The sequence below is a fragment of the Salvelinus fontinalis genome, chromosome 3 (genome assembly GCF_029448725.1).
Source record: "Salvelinus fontinalis isolate EN_2023a chromosome 3, ASM2944872v1, whole genome shotgun sequence".
In the NCBI taxonomy this organism is placed as follows: domain Eukaryota; kingdom Metazoa; phylum Chordata; class Actinopteri; order Salmoniformes; family Salmonidae; genus Salvelinus; species Salvelinus fontinalis.
This window is the reverse complement of record NC_074667.1, coordinates 43,451,232-43,471,205: the sequence shown is the minus strand read 5'-3', so window position 1 is coordinate 43,471,205 and position 19,974 is coordinate 43,451,232. Positions and strand designations below refer to the sequence as shown.

Below are 19,974 nucleotides of genomic sequence, written 5' to 3'. Positions count from 1 at the left end.
TCCTATGGGGACAGCAGAATAACCCTTTTGGAACTTTTTTCGAGAGACTGAAAAACAGCTTCTACCTCAAGGACATCAAACTGTTAAATAGCCATCACTAGCCGGCTACCACCCGGTTGGTTACTCAACCCTGCAACCTTAGATGCTGCTGCCCTATGTACATAGACATGGAATCACTAGTCACTTAAAAATGGAACACTAGTCACTTTAATAAGGTTTACATACTGCTTTACTCATCTCATATGTATATACTGTATTCTACTGTATTTTAGTCAATGCCTCTCCGACACTATTCATCCTAATATTTCTTAATTCCATTATTTTACTTTTAGATGTGTGTATTGATGTGAATTGTTAGATACTACTGCACTGCTGTAGCTAGAAACACAAGCAATAACATCTGCTAAATATGTGTTTGTGACCAATACAATTTGATTTGATTTCTATGAGTGTAACGTTTCCCTGTGACCTCCCTCCTAATTCATTTGGAATTAAACCTGAGCCTCACATCCAACCAAAATCCAACCTTAGACTGTTTTCTTGTGTCTCATTGCTACTGTCAAAATTAGTCTCTTTTCCCTCTGATCAACGTACCAAAGGACAATTCTGATAGTTTGCTTTCCTCTGCTCTGTGATAGAATCACATTCCTGCAAAAGAGGAGAAAAAGGCAAGGGGAGGAAGAAAGACGGGAGGCTCTATAATCTTTGGCTCTCACAACAAACAATTAGCACCCTTTTCTTTATTTGAGGTCGGGCAAGAAATGTCGAAGGGAGGAGAACGAAGAGAAGAGAGGGAGAAGCAGCGAAGAAAAGCGCTACTCTTTTATGGTTCTTGTCATATGGATGAAGGCGCGGCGCATCCATGAGAGCGCTCGCTCACCTTCAACAACAGGGCGTCCACTGGGCCTCCCGGCCCTTTCAGCAAAGAGAGACAGACTCCTTAGGGGGCCATTAGAGCATGAATAGAGGCCTGACAGCCCTGTGTAGCTCCGCAGGGCATCCATAAACGCTGACATATTGACTCCCCAGGCCTCTGCTCTGCTCTCTCTGCCTGAGTGTGAAACCGTGAAGTGCTTGAAGGGTGGGATTCTTCTTTTTTATGCATACATTCTACCGGTTGGACGTGGGATATTACTAACACTATGATTGTATTACTTTCAGAAACAAATTCTTATTGAGTAAGAGAAAATACTGTTCCTCAGAAAGTGCGTAAACTGGTATATTCATACCTTTATAAAACGTAAGATTTCACTTTCGTTACATTGTTGATATTTGTACAAAGGCAAACTTGACAGGAAAAGTTATTGTAGTTGGAGTATTTCTTCACTCTCTGTCAAAACAGGGAAAGCAAAAATGTATATTCTTTCAATTCTGATGGATGTTTTGGAAAGTTTTCACAAACAAGTCTGATTTAAATAATATAACTTTAACTTGGAACTGACTAATGACTAAAAACTTTAAGTGCCAGGAGTAAAATACACTCTCCCTTTAAAGCGGTATCCCTCTCTCTGCCGACTGAGCCCAGCTTCACTTTCCAATGGAAAGTCATTTCCTGGGCTAGGGTCCCTGCTAATTGAGGTCACAGTAAAAGTAATGAAATTAAGAAGCAGCGCAGAGCAAATGGAGTCCACAGGGTCCCCGCCAACTGGCAATGGAACTAGAGCCCCAGTCCCCCAACAAAGGCTCCAAAACCTACCCAGGAAATCACACAGTAACTCAGGGCTATGAGTGGAGGTCTCCAGGAGGAACAAATCATTTTCTCAACAAAGCCAAGGAGAGATTACTTTACACAGAATAGGAATGCACAGTGGACAATTTTTCATGCCCCAGGGAAGTTTCCTAATTTTCTGGACAATGCCAGGCCGTAAACATTTTTCATTGTGCAGAAGTTTTTATGGTGCCGGGGACAGCTGAAAGAGTATTTTTGATCACTGTCAATGTGAGTGCAAATTCACCAAACATAATATCCATAATCCACAAACAACGTTCATCATTTTAAAACATGTTGGCAGTCTTGTTTGAGGAACATACCACTACACCACACACCATCAATCTGACCATAACTACCTAATGGTCCCTGGGGCTTAACCCCTAGACTAATGATGCCTTTATTACAACACACATGGGACCCAGCAACCCCAAGGCCTAATTAGGACAGATAAACAGTTCATGATGCTGGGCATGATTCTGTCACTAGATTACTGAGGTCATAACCTATGTGGACAAACACGTGAACAAATAAATAATCAAACAAAACAAAAATGTATTGTGCCGACAGGTAAAAGAGAGACCATCCCAAGGATATTATAAGCAAGAATTAAAGAAGTGAAATTTCTTCTTTCATTTACTCTTTCATTTTCAGATTCAGTGAATTCAAACTGAACACACACTAGTGTATTTCCAAATCGTTCCTAAGGATCCAAAAATATATTGATATTTCCTGTTTGGAGGGTTGGATGGGGACATCAGTAAGTCGTCACAGTGCTTGATATTAACATCTGAGTTCTGTACTCCATATTGTGGCTTTACAATGTAACGGAGAAGCAAAGCTTTTGAAATGAGAGAACATATTCCCCAAGGAGAGAATGACAGAGGATGCAGAAATAAGCCCATTAGTTGAAAATGAAGGACCAGGCACCATTTGAAGTTGTTATTTTGCAGGCTGGAACGGCAGCTCCACCCCACCGTTTCAACTCTCCATAACATTTTAACTGGGTGGAAAAAAACACATTTCTGATTTGCAACACTTACGGGAACATGTTTATTGTCTTTGTGCGTGTCAAAAAATGTCCACATGGACAATTAAAACAAATGAAGATTGCAGTTGCAAGGCAGATTAGGAGCATAAAATGGGAAATGTTCTGGCCCTAAGTAGCATAGGCTAATGGTGATTTTTAAACTAGCAGACCATGGTCAATGTCTCTCATTCATCACTAAGAGAGCTGGGCACACTGCTCTAAACGTAATTACTGTTGCACATTATGGGGGCTATTCCTGTATTGTAATAAAATTAGCCAGAAATGCTTGTTGTCTTTTCTAATGCCACTCCGTGGTAACCAGCAGATTGGTGTAATGCAACACACTGTCCTGATCTGTGACAGCTGTCAAACACAGACAATTCTGGCAGCCAAGGCGAATCAGAAGAATCAAAGTTTTAAGTATATTCTGAGGAACTGAACATCTACTGAACATCTATCATTTACTGAGGACACAACCAAGGATGCCAGATAGCCTGCTGTACTGTATTAATTCATATGTCATATGCATTCATCATTACTCTAGCCACTCTCTCAATTCTACTGTTTGTCAAAATAATAACAGCTTAATCACCCAGGAAAATGTATTTGTGCCAGTGGTTCCAGTTATTACACTGTTTGTCTTAGTATGTTGTTATGACTATATAAGAAAGGCATGGGAGTCAGGTGATGGTCTACACTACATGTTTTCCTCAGCAGCACAAACCGTCTACATAAACAGTCTACATAATAGACCACACAGTAGAAACTAAATCCCTCTAAAAACAAGACTCCAAAAGTGGACGTTTAAAATAAAAAACAACATAAATTTCAATATGTTCAACTGATTGAGACAATGTATGGACTAGCAGTGAATATAGAGTCAAATGACATGACTCTGAATCACAAACAAACAATAGCAAAACTAGACAAACATAGTAAATATTAGGTGTAATATATGAGGAGACTTCTAGGTATTCAACAAATCTAGCTCATATTTGAAGCACAGGTATAGATCTATGGATGGCCTTGAGTGGGAAAGTTGAAAGCTGCTTGTTTTACTGGCGCAGTCCTGTAATGTATGCACTCTATAAAACACTGGTAACACAGCACTGGCAATGGAGCAGAAACCAATAGGAGAGTTACGGAGACAGGTGTTTTGTCTAATGGGATCATAAATACTTAATAGTACTGTCTTTTATCTGATGGAAGCCATCATATGGCTGAAATCAAAGAGGCCATTGCATGCTTAGGCTCGGCTCATGATCTGTAAGGCCTTCATAGACACACTATAAAAACAGAGACCGACAAATTACAATGACCGTTTACAGATTCATGGGCCATTGGAAAGGTTGCTGGTTCGAATCCTTGAGCCGGCAAGGTGGGAAAAATCTGCTGTTCTGTCCTTGGTCAAGGCAGTTAACCCAGCCCCCCCCCACCACACCTCTCTGACTCAGGGGGGTTGGGTTATATGCAGAAGACACATTTCATAGGGCAGTGCTACTAGGACTAATACGTCCTCACCAGGGGCTACTCCCCGCTGGTTTGTGATCTCTCAATACCCTGAACGCCTACCACCAGTTTATTGCTAGCTAACTCTATGATGGGTATTTCATGACAACAATCCCCAATGTCTCAGGAGGTCATTGGGTGAGTTAATGTGTGCTTGTTTATTGCTGCCAATGGTGAGGGCTTAGCCAAGGATGCGTTTGCAGCAACTTCCCAAGGAGCTTTTCTCCAGGGGGTTGTTTGTGTTGACTTATCATTACCGCAGGATCAACGAATGGCACCCAACAAACACCTCACCTACCGGGTCCTCCTGGGAGTTGTGGAGTACATGCTACACACACCACACAGGTATAACAACCCTCTATGTTCTATTTGTTTTTCAAGAGACCTGGAAGAGGGTGTCAAGGGGACATCTCAAACCAAACAATTAAATGAGATTGTTGTCTCTTCCAAAAACAAATACTACAGGTCTCCTACTACTGAAACCTTTCCAACTAATCTCCACCACTGAGGAAAACCTGTGTCTCTTCTGGTGGCATGGCCTAGAATCAGCAGTGAGTGAGAAATAAATGGGCTTTAAAAAAACATTGCTTTTCTTGTCAAGACAGATACCCACTCAAGATCGGCAACAGTCCAAATGTCAACTCATTCCCTTTCCAATCCCTCTCATGTGTTTAAAGCGACACCTCTGTCTCTGTCTAATGAGAGAGAAGGGCTGTGGTCCCCAAGGGCCAGTGGTCCTGTCATCACTGAATGCTGCTTTCCTCTGGACAGCCCAGTGATTGTCCACTATCAGCGTTAATACCCTCCAACCAGGATTCATTACAGCTCTAAATCTATGAATGAACTAGCCACGGGCTGGAGAAAACCAACCATTAACAAAGCACTGGCCACAAAATAAATAGGTCTCCAAGGACTCCAGACTAAATTGGATTGCCAATACGAACCAAACCACAGACGTTTGAGAAGTTGAGAAAAACAATAGAAGAGAGAGAAATACCCCAGAGCCCATCATGACTCCACTTGGTAAACTAACACAGTATTGATTGTCTCGTTTTTTGTTTGTTTAGAAAAGCCTCATCCCTGCTAATAGCTGTCTGAGAGTTTAATCTCTCCCTTGTCCTCCCCCTCTCCTCTCCTCCCATCCCCACTCCCTTTATGCATCTCCTTTCACTGGGCTTCACATAGTTTGGGTTCAGTGTAGCGCTGTGGCTAGAGTACGGGGCACTGGACTGGGGTGCGATTGTGTTGCTAATGTTGACACCTGCCAGATCAGGCCGGGGCTGTTTGGGGCCCTGCGCTGTACGAGCTGGATGCTCCCCCTCTTTAGCCAGATTAAGTATGGGTCGCTGGGGTCACAAATCACAGGACACCCTCTGATGTTGGGAGGCAGAGAGCCAGAGACTGACGGGGCTAAAGAGAAGGGCTGGCCAGAGAAAGAGAGTGAAAGATAGAGAGAGGGATAGAAAGTGACACACCTTTCTCTAATGAAAGGAATGGGAATAACGTATCTAGATGTATACAACAAAGTTGTTGTACTATTTCTCCAAATATGAGAGTAAATCAAAAGCTCCTCAGTAGTCTGTTATCTACTTTTTAAGAACATTAACAGTGTTCCAGACAGAAGATAAACTAAATATTGCTTTCCACCAGAGCCAAGACAGAAAATAAATGTTTTAAACACAGCTAAAACACAGCTAACCAGCGCATCGCTTCCCACTTCGTCTGTCTGAGATAAAACTTCTAGCTGATCTTTTTTTTTCAGTGGAAATAAGAAAATAAATAAACGTAGCATATTAGATTGTCTTACCATTACTCTATGTTGCAATTTCCTTACAGAACTGACCGAGGAATGGGAAAATGCACTGGTGTTTTCTCCTGGAAGAGGACAATCGTCAATTTATCATATTAAGTTGAATGAATTTGAATAATGTTTTTCTTCATGTCAACTGGCTGTTACGTGTAGTATATCTAAGTGTAGAGGGAGAAAATCACCCTGGCCATGACAGTCAATGCCTATCCAGATCATTCTCCCCCTGCCTCTTCTCTGCAGATGAACATTAATGCAGGAAAGGAGAGATCTGAGCTGCAGAAGAAGAACCCTCTCCTTTTAAACTGTTGCTGTCCAGCCTGATCGTGTCAGTTTGAAGGCCCCATTCAAAAGTATTCATGCATCTGCCTTTGAGGCACAATGGCAACTAGTTTATAAACTGTCTGCCTGGAGCCCAAAGGCTTTAGTTCTTATTGTTTTCAGCCCCTTAATAAACTTTTTGGAGGAGTTCATCAACTTGCCTGAATAGCCTATGCAGCGAGTCTCAAGACAGAAAATAACAGAAGGTTCTTTTCTCCTCCCTCTTCTTTCTCTCTTCCTTCTAGTGTCCATTCGTCTGACAATGGAGAGACTAGGCTGTCAGACATCAGAAGGGGTTTAGTCCCAATAAAAGAAAAAAGGTATTCAATTAAAAGAAAAAATGCTTTCAAAAAGGGCATGGAGACAATTGAATTTCCACTTCTTCTAAACCAGAGAGAGGATGATTCAAGCTCCAAAGTATATTTTTCAATGAGAAAATACAAAACTATACTCAAAAGACAAACACACATACACAAACTTAGATAACATATTAGTCTCATGGGGCCTGATCAGTCATGAAATAGCCTACACGTGATTTGCTAAATAACAATTTTATAAACACACTAGGAATAGCAAAACATTCATTTTTTTTAGATACAGTACCAGTCAAAAGTTTGGACACACCTACTCATTGCAGGATTTGTCTTTATTTGTACTATTTTCTATATTGTAGAATAACAGTGAAGACATCAAACATATGAAATAACACATAAGGAATCATGTAGTAACCAAAAAAGTGCCTGCCTGGTACTCAGCCCTCTATTGTCGCTCTAATCACGCTGACATCAATGCAAATGTAATCGAAAATCAAATCAAACACTTCATGAGAGCCCATGAGCTCATATTGGGCAACATTTCTATAGGCTATGCAATTACATTAGAAAACAGAGTCATGGCCTCTACTAAAAAGAGGAGGATCCCATCAGTATTCTATAGACTAGGCCTACTATATATATTTCTCAACTTTCCAAATATTAAGAAAATTGCTTATCTTTACAACATGAATATAGCCTACCTGGCTGACATGAAAATGAACCACGGGAAAAGTGCCCTCCATTTGCAATTTAAGTGCATAGATTACTCTTTTTCTTACGCTGCCTCTGTTGTGACAGGTGCGTGATAATGGTCCATTCTAAATCAAAACAAATTTCACACATACAACAACAGTCAAACGTTTGGACACACCTACTCATTCCAGGGTTTTTCTTTATTTTTACTAGTTTCTACATTGTAGAATAATAGTGAAGACATCAAAACTATGAAATAACAAATATGGAATCATGTAGTAACCAAAAAAGTGTTAAACAAATCAAAATATATGTTATATTAGAGATTCTTCAAAGTAAACACCCTTTGCCTTGATGACAGCTTGCACACTCTTGGCATTCTCTCAACCAGCTTCATGAGGTAGTCACCTTGAATGCATTTCAATTAACAGGTGTGTCTTCTTAAAAGTTAATTTGTGGAATTTCTTTCCTTCTTAATGCATTTGAGCTCAACAGTTGTGTTGTGACAAGGTAAGGTTTGTATACAGAAGCTATCACTACTTGGTAAAAGACCAAGTCCATTTTATGGCAAGAACAGCTCAAATAAGCAAAGAGAAATGACAGTCCATCATCACTTTAAGACATGAAGGTCAGTTAATACAGAAAATGTCAAGAACTTTGAACATTTCTTCAAGTGCAGTCACAAAAACCATCAAGCGCTCTGATGAAACTGGCTCTCATGAGGACCCCCACAGGAAAGGAATACCCAGAGTTACCTCTGCTGCAGAGGATAAGTTAATTAGAGTTACCAGGCTCAGAAATTGCAGCCCAAATAAATGCTTCACAGAGTTCAAGTAACAGACACATCTCAACATCAACTGTTCAGAGGAGATTGCATGAATCAGGCCTTCGTGGTCGAATTGCTGCAAAGAAACCACTACTAAAGGAAACCAATAATAATAAGAGCCTTGCTTGGGCCAAGAAACACGAGGAATGGACATTAGATTGGTGGAAATCTGTCCTTTGGTTTGATGAGTCCAAATTTGAGATTTTTGGTTCCAACCGCCATGTCTTTGTGACACACAGAGTAGGTGAATAGATGTTCTCAGGATGTGTGATTACCACCATGAAGCATGGAGGAGGAGGTGTGATGGTGTGGAGGTGACACTGTCTGTGATTAATTTAGAATTCAAGGCACACTTAACCAGCAATGCTACCACAGCATTCTGCAGCGATACGTTATCCCCTCTGGTTTGCGCTTAGTGGGACAATCATTTGTTTTTCAACAGGACAAAGACCTAAAACACACCTCCAGGCTGTGTAAGGGTTATTTTACCAAGAAGGAGAGTGATGGAGTGCTGCATCAGATGACCTGGCCTCCACAATCATCCAACCTCAACCCAATTGAGATGGCTTGGGATGAGTTGGACCACAGAATGAAGGAAAAGCAGCCAACAAGTGTTCAGCATATATGGGAACTCCTGTTGGAAAAGCATTCCAGGTGAAGCTGGTTGAGAGAACCAAGTGTGCAAAGCTGTCATCAAGGCAAAGGGTGGCTACTTTGAAGAATCTCAAATTGAAAATGTATTTGATTTGTTAAACACTTTTCTGGTTACAACATGATTCCATAGGTTTTATTTCATAGTTTTGATGTCTTCACTAATATTCTACAATGTAGAAAATAGTAAAAAACAACAACAACAAAAACTGTTGAATGAGTAGGTGTGTCCAAACTTTTGACTGGTACTTTATATTTTTTTGTTTAAAAATAGAAAAATCCTATCATAGGTTAGAAAAACGATTAAACTTATGTTTTGGGTTTTAATATCTCTAGGACATCAGTTAGACGGGCAGCACACATCATGGGGCTGCTATAAAATGTAATATTGTCTGTAAGCAATTAACCCACTGTTATACCTTTTAAACTGTGTAAAAAAATGGCAAACTTTCAAGACGTTAATAGATGTCTATTCTAATTAATGTAATACCTAATTAGCACGCACTGCCAAAGTTCATGCGCTGGTGGCATTGTTTAGCCCGCTGGATGGCCATTTAATTGACACAGTAGCGGGAAAAGCCTGGAGAAAAAAAGACTCTCCTTCGAGCAATCCAATTCCAAGCGTCCTCGTGCTCATCCCCCTCTACGTATCCTCAAAAATGCTCGAAAGCCGCATTTGCTGGCCCTGACCAATCACCTACTGTTTCCCACCGATACACTTGAACGTTTAAACGCCCTGATTAGATCTGACAAGTTCAACGAGTTGGTTTCAGAAAAGGAAAAGCTGGTCAAGTTATGATTTCCGAGTCAGACTCACAGGGGACCCCTAGCTTACCCCTGTCAGCCTCGCTCTGTAGTCTCAGTCTCCACCAAAAGGAAAGCTAAGAATGTCAGAGGCATGTTACGACAAATAAGCTTATTGCTAATTAATAATAGATACCTTTAATCATAACAACAATCATAAAAAAAAGAACAAGAAGAAGAAGATTAATAATGATAATAACCATAAATAATTCAAACATAATACTGTGAGCTTATGCAATGATTTGCTCAACATTAGCTCAGGAAGAGAAAACGAAACAAATCTTTAGACCAAATATATTTCGTTTTTCCCCCCACGCTTTAATATTTAATGGGTAACGTTGCTGAAATCAAACCGTGTTATAACAAGCTGTTAAATATTATAAGAATCCGTCATCATAATCACACAACTGCTAAAAACTATAAAAAGCTCAACCTAACTTGTAGGCCTTCTTGCAGTAGCCGATAGGTCAACTGAAATCGGTGCTTTCTTGCAGAGGAGGCTTTGTTGGAGACAAGTTATTGGAAAAGTTTGCTGAAAGAATTAAGATACCTTGAGTACCTTGGGCCCTCTCCCTGGGATACCAAGATGAATTACAGGGGAAACCGCAATGAGTTGGATTTGTAGGGGCCCCTGCACCAGTCAAATACCTGCACAGCGGTGTATAAACCAGCCATGCTGAAGTTAAACGAAAAAAAAAAAATCACTGAAATATTACATGCAGCATTGTGGGGACTAGTTTGGGAAAGTTTGGCATGAGTTACTTGTCGTATAATGTTATAAAATCGATTACTATTTCATTATTGTACTATAAGGAGATTGTCGATAGAGGGTAGTCGATAGTCTATAGGCCTACGTGTGTACAATACATGCAGCCCACTTGTTGCAATAGGCTAACTGAAGCGTTACAGGAAATATAGAACAAAGTAACATTTTGCTAAAAAATAACAATTTCTATCTGTTTTCCATTATGTCATAATTACGTTGGAACAATAAGGTATCGATAAAGAATTGCACAAAAATAGGACTTGACTCAATATGTCTGCAGCACCTGATCATCAGCATTGAACATGTGATAGGGTCACCAAACATTCTAGTAAAAAAATGGCTAAATAAGACACAGACAGAAATGATAAGAACATCCTGCACACTACTGCTATGAGCGGGGGCCTTGAGGGATATACTTCCTTCATAATTTGTACCGTATGTCTTGGCCCGGGAAATCGGTTCTGTGACCCCCATGCCCACTAAATACCGTGGTGCTAACAAGACGCCTTCAAAATATTGACCACATTAGGGAAATGTGAAATGAGTTAGTCTACAATAGATTAAACAGATAATCGTCATCATTATCAACGACGACGACAACATGCATGAATTAAAACGTCCGGAATTGTTTTAACTATAATACAGTATAGGACAATATTTTCATATTTTTTAAGCATGAAATGTTAACCTTGAAATGATACTATTGTATCCAATAACAATGTATGATCGTAATCCTAAATGAGAGGGGAAATTGAATCCTTTTAAAGTTATTAAGCAGGAAAGGATTATTAACTCGTCTTTATAAATGAGATAAAAATCCCCATGTCTTCGTCTGTACACTTCTCAATGTCCCCTAAGTAGCTGGAGAGGAAAGATTGTCTCTTATGGAGAATCCCACATTACAAGAGATCGAAAAACCATTATCATAAGAAGTGTGCGCATGATAGGACGTGTCCCACGTGACAAGCAGTGCTTTAATTAATAGACCGACAGGCTTGAAAACGTTGTCTGCAATGACGAACTCCCCCACTGCGCACAGACGTCAATGTAACGTCTATTCTACATTCGTTCAATGTAATTTAATTTCAATGACGTGGAAATAACGTTGATTCAACCAGTGGGACCATTGTGTTTGAGCCGTCACAATAATGTTTCTGATAAGCAAAAGGTTGGAATTCCAAAAGCTTCTCCATTTCTTCCAGTTAGCTGTCCTCGCCTAGGCTACTTTCTATATTCCCTTGCTCTCTCTTATTTGTCTTTTTAACATGACTGCGGAAAACGAAAATCCTGCACATAACACATTCGGGGTCCTCCTCAAATTCACAGGTCGCCAAAAACATTGGGTATAATTGCGCGTTAATGCTCCTCCAAAGGAGAGAACGAATCGAGACCTAATCGTTCAAAGGTTGTCTGTATAAATGGCCATCTATCCGTTTAACGTGTACCATCGGTTGACGTGTGGTTGTTTGGAAATAATGCCAGGGGCTCTCCAGATGCCATTCCATTCCGCCATTGCTCAGCTTGTTTCAAGTTTCACGAGGGAAGACAAAAGCAAACCATGACATAAATCACTATGTGTACAGATACAAATACGAAGAGTAAAAATAGTGGCGGCTAAATTATTAAAGGGGTCCATGTACTGTTAATTGTATAAACGCTTGTAAACCATGACCTCTGCTAAATTTCGTTCACTGTCGAAGAAATCGGCTTCGGTGCAAACGATTTAACATAAATTAGAAATGATTGTGTACGTTTTAGAGAGCGTGGATTCTATCTTAGCCTGTCAGTGATTGAACTGATTTACGCGTATTGAGACTCAAAATTCAGTGTCCTGTCAAAATCAAGAAAAAGCTTTCCTAACAAACCTGTTTAAATTCCAATTATGAAAAACTGTGGTTGGTTTGGGTAATTTGATTGCAGTGGAGGCTACTGACGGCAGGACGGCTCATAATAATGCCTGGAACGGAGTTAATGGAATGGCATCAAACACATGGTTTCCATGTGTTTGATGTATTTGATACCATTCCACTAATTTTGCTCCAGCCATTACCACGAACCGGTCCTCCCCAATTAAGATGCCACCAACCTCCTGTGTTTGATTGGTTCCAGGATTAAAACATGGTCTTTATCGTGATTTTGACTGGCCATTTCCATAAAATAGCAAATTACACGCTACAATAATATACGATAGTATTAAATTAATTTACATTATTTGACAACATTTGGTAGGCTATAATTGATTTTAAATATTTTCAAAAGTTTCAAAATAATGCGCTTTCTTTTAGGCTACTAGTTGCAATTAATATATTGGTTAGAATCAGAAATTATTATTATTATTAGGCCAATTATTAATTATATGATTATTATTATCTATTTTGTTATCAATAATATCATAATCGATTATATGATTAGCTGTAGCAAGGGCTTTAAGCTTTTGCCCCCTCTGTGTGCAAGAAATCCACCAATGTAAATTTCAGTGAAATGTGTCGAGAGCGGGCTGCGGGGAAAGGGGAGGTTAATCCGAGTTTAATGCAGTGAAGCACATCGCAGGGTCTGGGCTATGATGGGTATGTTATCTCTGCCCAACATTTGGGTATCCCTCTATTTCAACCCAGCCAAATAGCTGGAAGAAAGTGCAGATGGAGTTACTCTCAATGCCCGAGGAAAAATAATAGCTAAATAACTTCCCCATACTTTCACTAAATCTCTCTCACACGCTAGCCTATTCCAGATGGATTTGTTTGAAGTGGGTTCTCGCTTCATTCCCCTGTCCTTCTCATTCAGCACGGCTTTAGACCCCGAAATATAACTACATTATATTTCCGTAGACATAGAGTGTGTGTGTGCGCGTGAGTGCGTGTGTGTGTGCGCGCCTGCGTAGAACACACAAATTGTAATACTTATTTATTTAGGTCTTTACATATTTTAACTTGTTTTGTTTGTTTGTCATTTCAAAAAGGCTACACATTTTATGTTATCTCATAGATGATGTGATTCTTTTCTGTCCCTTTGTATATAACATCCTTGTTCTTAATCGGCACCCATGGTCATTTAATTGAATATGCACAGAGAAAGCGAGCCCGGAGCCTCGGATTGCCTGACACCACAGTGGCTCTCCGATGCTCTCTCTCATTATCCCTTCCCAACGCCCATAAAGCCAGTCTGGCCTCTGTTTGATTAGATTGAGAACCTCAGGTAATCCGACGATTTTCTGAAGTGTCCATTGCCTCCACCTCGCCAATTCATGCTGGCTACAGAGGACCGTTTGTTGGTTTAGTAATTGCAGATGGTCCCTTTTAAAATAACGGTTTCATTCTTTCCCTGGCGGTCTGACCAGTCATCCACAAACAATATATCCAAGACTGAGAACATGCACGTTTGGCGTTTTGTGGAACCCCTTCACCACGTTGGTCGCCTATTGAAACTTGGCACCGTCATCGCAGCCCCTCACTATCACTCTGCGTTATTGAAGATGGCAGGTGGATGCTCTTTAATTGTGGAAAGCATATATGGATGGATATTCTTATCAAAACTAGATAATGAGCCTGCGTTCCGTTTACAAACATGGAAGCGCAGTACAACAGACCATGGTGATCTATCTCCATACCCTTATTTAGCCTTAGCCTATTGCAACTTGCTTGAAATTTTACAGAAAAAAATAGCCTACTTGTTTTATCACGTCAGATTACAGAGAGGAAAAATATGTGATGTAAAACTAAAATAAATGAATACACAAATAAATAAACAAATAAATACATGTAATACATCTAAAGATATCTGAAGTAAACCAGAAATCTCATGAATGTGTGCCCAGGGTGAGCCACTGTGAGCCCCGCTCAGAGATGAAAGTGAAAATAAATAAAAGGCTACATTTAATCTGCTTTAAAACCCTTCAACACAACGTTTGTGCTTCAAACTCAGAGAGTGAGGGGCTGATTGGGGATAAATACATTTCTTACCATGCCTGCAAGCTATTACACCCCACTCCAACACAGCCGCCTATTCAACAGACACCGTTCCATTAGACCTACTTGCTCTAATAAGTCTTAACATTGTTAAATGCAATTTGGATGGTAAACTGCATTAGGAAGAAGACGAATCTTTTAACGAATTAAAAAGCACATTTGGTGTTCTGAGTTAACCTATTGAGGAAAGATCTGACGCGATCATTTCCAACATTCTGATGTGACACTGTTGCAAGCAAAATCATATCTCAGAATTAATATATCAGAATGCAGGCCGATTAAATTGTTCGATGTAAAAGGTGGTAAACAGACTCCTGTTTTTAATTCGTGTGTAAAGCATCGAATAAGAATGATACAAATTATCAGAAAAAATAGCAATAAGATTAAGATTGCACTTAAACATTCGGCAACAGTTCACCTTGGATTGCAACATGATAACATCTCTTCGAAATCAGAGATCGACATTTTACAATGGGTCAATGTGTCTGAAGTTTTAAGCATATCTGTTTAGAAACGGACAGTCCAAATTTTTTCCATGATTAAGCACACCATACAGAGCTAAGAAACACAATGGTCCGACCTCTAAATGAATAAATGGACACAAGCCATTAAAAAAAGAATGAACCGTTTTGCACCATCAAATGCGCTTTCTCCTCCAACAGACTATTCCGTAATATTACAAAACTATCTACCAGCGGGCTGTACTGAATAATTCCTTTCCCTTTATATCTACCCTGCCCTTTGTCCACACTTTTTTTTTTATCTCTCTCTCTCTTTGCGGGTTTTTGAATGAGAATGGACTGACCCTTTTTGCTGCCCTGCTTTCTAGGATTTACCTTTGTACCTTGGAATCTTCACTTTAGAAAAGCGTCAATGGATGAGAGAGGTTGTGCGACTGAAGTTCATCTTCAAGTTTGAATAAGTTTGGCAGTGTCTTTTATGGGGAAAAGCTTTTTGTGAACTCTTATCTAAACCCTATTCAAGGATGTTTGATCATCTTAAGGGCGACCTTTGTCTCTTTCAGGAAAGGTTTGTATAAGCACTGTGATTTCTCTCTCTCCCTATAGGCTACTCAATGACAGAGAGCGCATTGACAAGTGGCACAATAGCACGAACCTACTAACTCAATGAAATGTTTCATATAGGCTTATATAAAAATATAAATTAACAATGAATCTGAGTTATCTTAAAAGACTAGCTAAATAAATCAATAATGTCATGCATTCCTATTACCTCATGTTAAAAATAACATATTCAAAATAAGAGTTTGTTTGTTTGAAAAATGTGTGTTACAAACTAGTTAATGTGTGCATGCCATGAGTATTAGAGGAATATGGCTGCAGAGAAGTTGCCCTCTTCGTCTCAGTTTAACTGACAAGAGATGTAGAGCCTCTAACTGACATTGATTGTCAAATGGGTCAACTGTCAGCTGTCGTTTAGGGGATCGTTAAAAGAGCGCGAGAGGAATTTGTTACACAAATTAATTTTCTGGAGCTAAATACCTTCCGTCAGGCTCACATAAATAATTGAGTAATTGAGTAAGGACTAGCTGGGACTTAAAAGCAGGGATGAATGCACCAATTTGTGAGAGTCTCTTCAGATTTACCGTAAATGTATAAGAATTTCCCAAGAGATATATAGATTTTTTTTTAAATAAATTGTTGACCTAGTTGAAAACGATAAAGGTTGATCCAAATTAACAAGCGTAATAACTTAACCTCCAAATAATAATGTAATAATAATTCATTGTATAATATGAATAGGATCTACTAAAGTGTAGTAATAATAACAACAACAATAATAATAACAATAATAACAACAATAATAATAATTATCGTTGTTGATGATGTTGCTATTGCAATAATGAGTCATGGGCCTAATAGAGAATTATTGTGTGCGTATAGGCTACCGTACATTGTATTATTGTTTAATACCACAAATATTAATGACACGATTTAGTCACAATTTATAGCTAAATAAACTGACGTTTTTCTTTGTTGGCCTACCTTTATCGCCGAGAATGCCATCGATGCTATGCTTTGTTTTCTTTTCCCCGTCTTCATCCTTCTTATCACTATCGTCGTCGTCATCTTTCTTGCCGAATCGCGCCCTCAGAACTCGGCTGATGGAACTCACTGAAAACAAAACAAGCCTTGGATTACATTGAAGTCCTAGTACTTTTGTGTATACATGAATGATATATTTCTTCAAATTTATAGGTTCATGTCAAGACAAGGTGAACAATTCTGAAGTCACAAAAATAGAAGTAAAATAAGTAAAAACTGCATTCCAAATGTGTGCATACCAGACTATAGTCTTACAGTAATCACCATAAGAAGGAAAAGTTGCTTACCAGATGAAGCCTCACCTGAAGGAACAGTGCTTCTGTCGCACACCCCGTCCTTCAGCAGCTTGTCCCGGATCTCCCAACTGAACATCCCGGGGTTTTCTCGCTTGTACTCTTCAATCCGCTTCTCCACGTCCGGAGTTGCTACCTGCTGTGAGTTTGAAAATGTACAACGGCCAAACACAGAGAGGGGAAAGTCGAAACAATTTTTAAGTCACATGAAGAACATGATCTTGTAATGTATATGGATACAAATACACATAACAAAGCTGATATATAGACTTGTTTCCCCGAGGGGGAGTTTGAAATGGAGGCGCATGCCTTCTTTCGACATTACAAACCAAGGCCTATAGACGACTTCCTCATTGTAGGCCTAGTGACTTTTTTGTTATCGATTTGTAGGCCTATGGTTCATGTCTTCACAGGCTACCTCACAAATCATACCCACACAAAACTGCATGTATTTTACTCTATGCAATACCTATAATCATAACTTCTAGACTATAGGCCTAACTAATGTTTCTATGTTGAAAATGTTGCCTCATGCATGCATGCAGGTGCGTAAAATGCACGTGACATAATAACTGAAGAAGACGAAGAAGAAGACAGATACACTGACACGGATGGCAGGTCAAGGTGTATCTGAAATTTGTCGATTGTGAAATAATGTAGAGACTAGTCCTCCACTCACCCTGGGCTTGCTGCCTCCTATAGCCCCGGGACGAATCGAACCGGTCTCCTGGTACCGACAGAGGATTTTGGAGACGCAACCATGGGAAACTCGTAGCTGTCGCGAGATTACGCAGGGTCGGATGCCGTGGTGTGCCATCTCTACTATCTTGTGTCGGATATGATTTGGCAGCGGCCTCCCGTTGATGAACACTCCACCGAGCTGGTTCACCCGACCTTGGCCCAGGGGGGTTGATACTGTTCCACAATAAACATATTCAGGTCCTGCATATTGTCCTGATGATATTGATATTGTTAAAGTTTAATGCGAAAGAGATCAAGTTAGACAACAATGCAATGACAAAGAGGGCATCGTGAAAATAAGCTTAGGATAAACAATTAAATATGTGAAATTGGTTTGGTGCTATATAATTCATTGATATCTTACTGAAAGTTATTTCACATAGATAATAATTAAAATCAAAATTAGTAGTCCTAGGCCTGTATAGTTCTTGACAATCAAATGCAATCAATTCAGATAGGCTACTCACATACGCCTATAATAATGATAATTATAATAATTATAATATTAATAATAATCATTGTCGTCGTCTCAACCATGATAATAATACATTAGCCTAATAATAATTGTATGGACGTGCCGAATAGCAGTGACGTTTATGATAATATACCATAATGTAGGCACTTTCCAAACATATCCCACAGCCCAACCATTCTCACTAGAGAACGCAGACAAACTCATTCCCAGTCAGCCTGGTTGGCAGGATGTATAATTACAGCCATAGAGCACTTGAGCATCCAATTTCGCATTCAAGAGGCACTAAAGAGTGTGACACTTTCCACCTTGATTATTCCTAGTCATGCTGTACAAATATTGATGTGATCCTTTGAGCTATCTCTTTGCTGTGTATTTTACTTCCATTTGTAGCAGCAGGATACTTCAACAAATCCTGGAGCGTCAGTAACTTGCAAGCTACGTGGTTTTGTGTATTTTCGTTAAAAGCTCTTGAGCACGAACGAACTCGCTGTGACTGGGAACGATTCCCATAAATACATGCAAATACAAATTGGTATTTTTCCGCGCATATGCTAAGATATTTTTTGTATTTCCTCGCATAGTTTATCATTTAGCTGATACAATTATCTTAGCAACAATGTCCCCATTGGTTTGGTAACTTTTCAATAAGGAGGATAGGTATATTACGCATTAAAAATGAAATGAAGTCAAATGTTGATCATCCATATTGTCATTGAACATTTGCATAAAGTAAACATGATAAATTATACTTTAAAAGTAGTCCTATACCTCTAGAATCAACATGTAGGCCTGTCAAGCAATGTTAGACGGTCTATTCTGATATATAAAACAACAATTGCAATGTCCTTGTAGGCGTAAATCAATAGACAAATCGAAAAGACAGTTGCCTAATATATCACAAAGATGAGCTACAAAAAATTGAAAACACAATTGCCTAATATTTCTTAATATTTGACAAAGATGAGCTACAACCTGCCTCCAAGCTGACGAGTTTGTTTTTCTTACAACTCTCTAGAAAGATTTTCCAAGTAAAAAAATATGACATACCTTCCAAAGGGAATCCGGTGCGGGGGTAGTTCTGGCCTGGCGCAGGGCGCATCATTCGAGGCACTGTTCCTGGTAAAGTAGCCATTCTAGCTACTGGAGAAACACCTAGTGGGCACTGGTACCAAATTCTTACTCGCGCAAAGTCCAGACAAGAAAATGTAGGTCTTTGCGGATAGGATGTAACGAAATGTCTTCTCTCAAAAGAATAAAAAATTTCGAACTATAAATCGTAGTCCCAGACAGAGAAACTCGTAAATACTATAACCCCTCCAACATAGAAAGTGGTGATGTTAGTCATGCAGAGAAATGCCGGGGTAAAAGAAGACCCCAATAGTGAGGAGGTTTGTGCTGTGTAAAGGGAGGGGATACACCTTGCACTCGAATGTGTAAATGGGCAAAGGTTATTTCATTCTTTGCCTTGATATACTTAGTGGTCAACAGCTAGTTTTGATAACGTCTGCTTGCTGGTTGAAAGTGTAAGTGGCCAACTTTGGCGCACGTTGTAGGAGGAGACAGTAGAGCCCGCCGATAGGCTCGACGGCCTTTCTTTTATTCATGATGGGAGAGTGGGTATAGCCACGGGCCTGCCGACCAATCACACAACGGCATAGGACGTGAAGCACACATTTCGTTTTCAATTCATTGCATCACTACCTTTACTTTACAAAACAAAGAAACTAAACTAAACAGATGTGATAGTAATCCTTGTACCTGAATAAAAAACGACTCCTCTGCTCTGTCCACACGTGAATCAATCATTCAGAAGATGTGTGAATGTTATGAATACATATCTACATGTGTGTTTGTAGGCTACATCAACATTCATAAAATCACCTTTTATGTATGTGGATACCTGTATGTATGTGTATACGTGTGTGTGTGTGTGTGTGTGTGTGTGTGTGTGTGTGTGTGTGTGTGTGTGTGTGTGTGTGTGTGTGTGTGTGTGTGTGTGTGTGTG

General features: G+C 39.6%; 1 protein-coding gene across 8 annotated transcripts in view; it reads right to left on the bottom strand.

Annotated features, from left to right (window-relative positions):
- The window catches only part of pax7a (paired box 7a), a 59,287-nt gene extending 39,740 nt beyond the window's left edge, over positions 1-19,547 (bottom strand). For 2 of the 8 annotated variants that reach the window (XM_055916385.1, XM_055916392.1), the window contains exons 1-4: positions 19,017-19,547; positions 17,433-17,707; positions 16,748-16,892; positions 16,401-16,529 (exon numbers count right to left, since the gene is read on the bottom strand). In XM_055916385.1, coding sequence (XP_055772360.1) covers positions 16,401-16,529; positions 16,748-16,892; positions 17,433-17,707; positions 19,017-19,101 — 634 coding nt within the window. In that variant the 5' untranslated portion in view covers positions 19,102-19,547. The remainder of the gene's footprint in view (positions 1-16,400; positions 16,530-16,747; positions 16,893-17,432; positions 17,708-19,016) is intronic. The other 6 variants (XM_055916394.1, XM_055916395.1, XM_055916399.1 and 3 more) reach the window with 3 other exon arrangements.
- Positions 19,548-19,974: the final 427 nt, after the last annotated feature.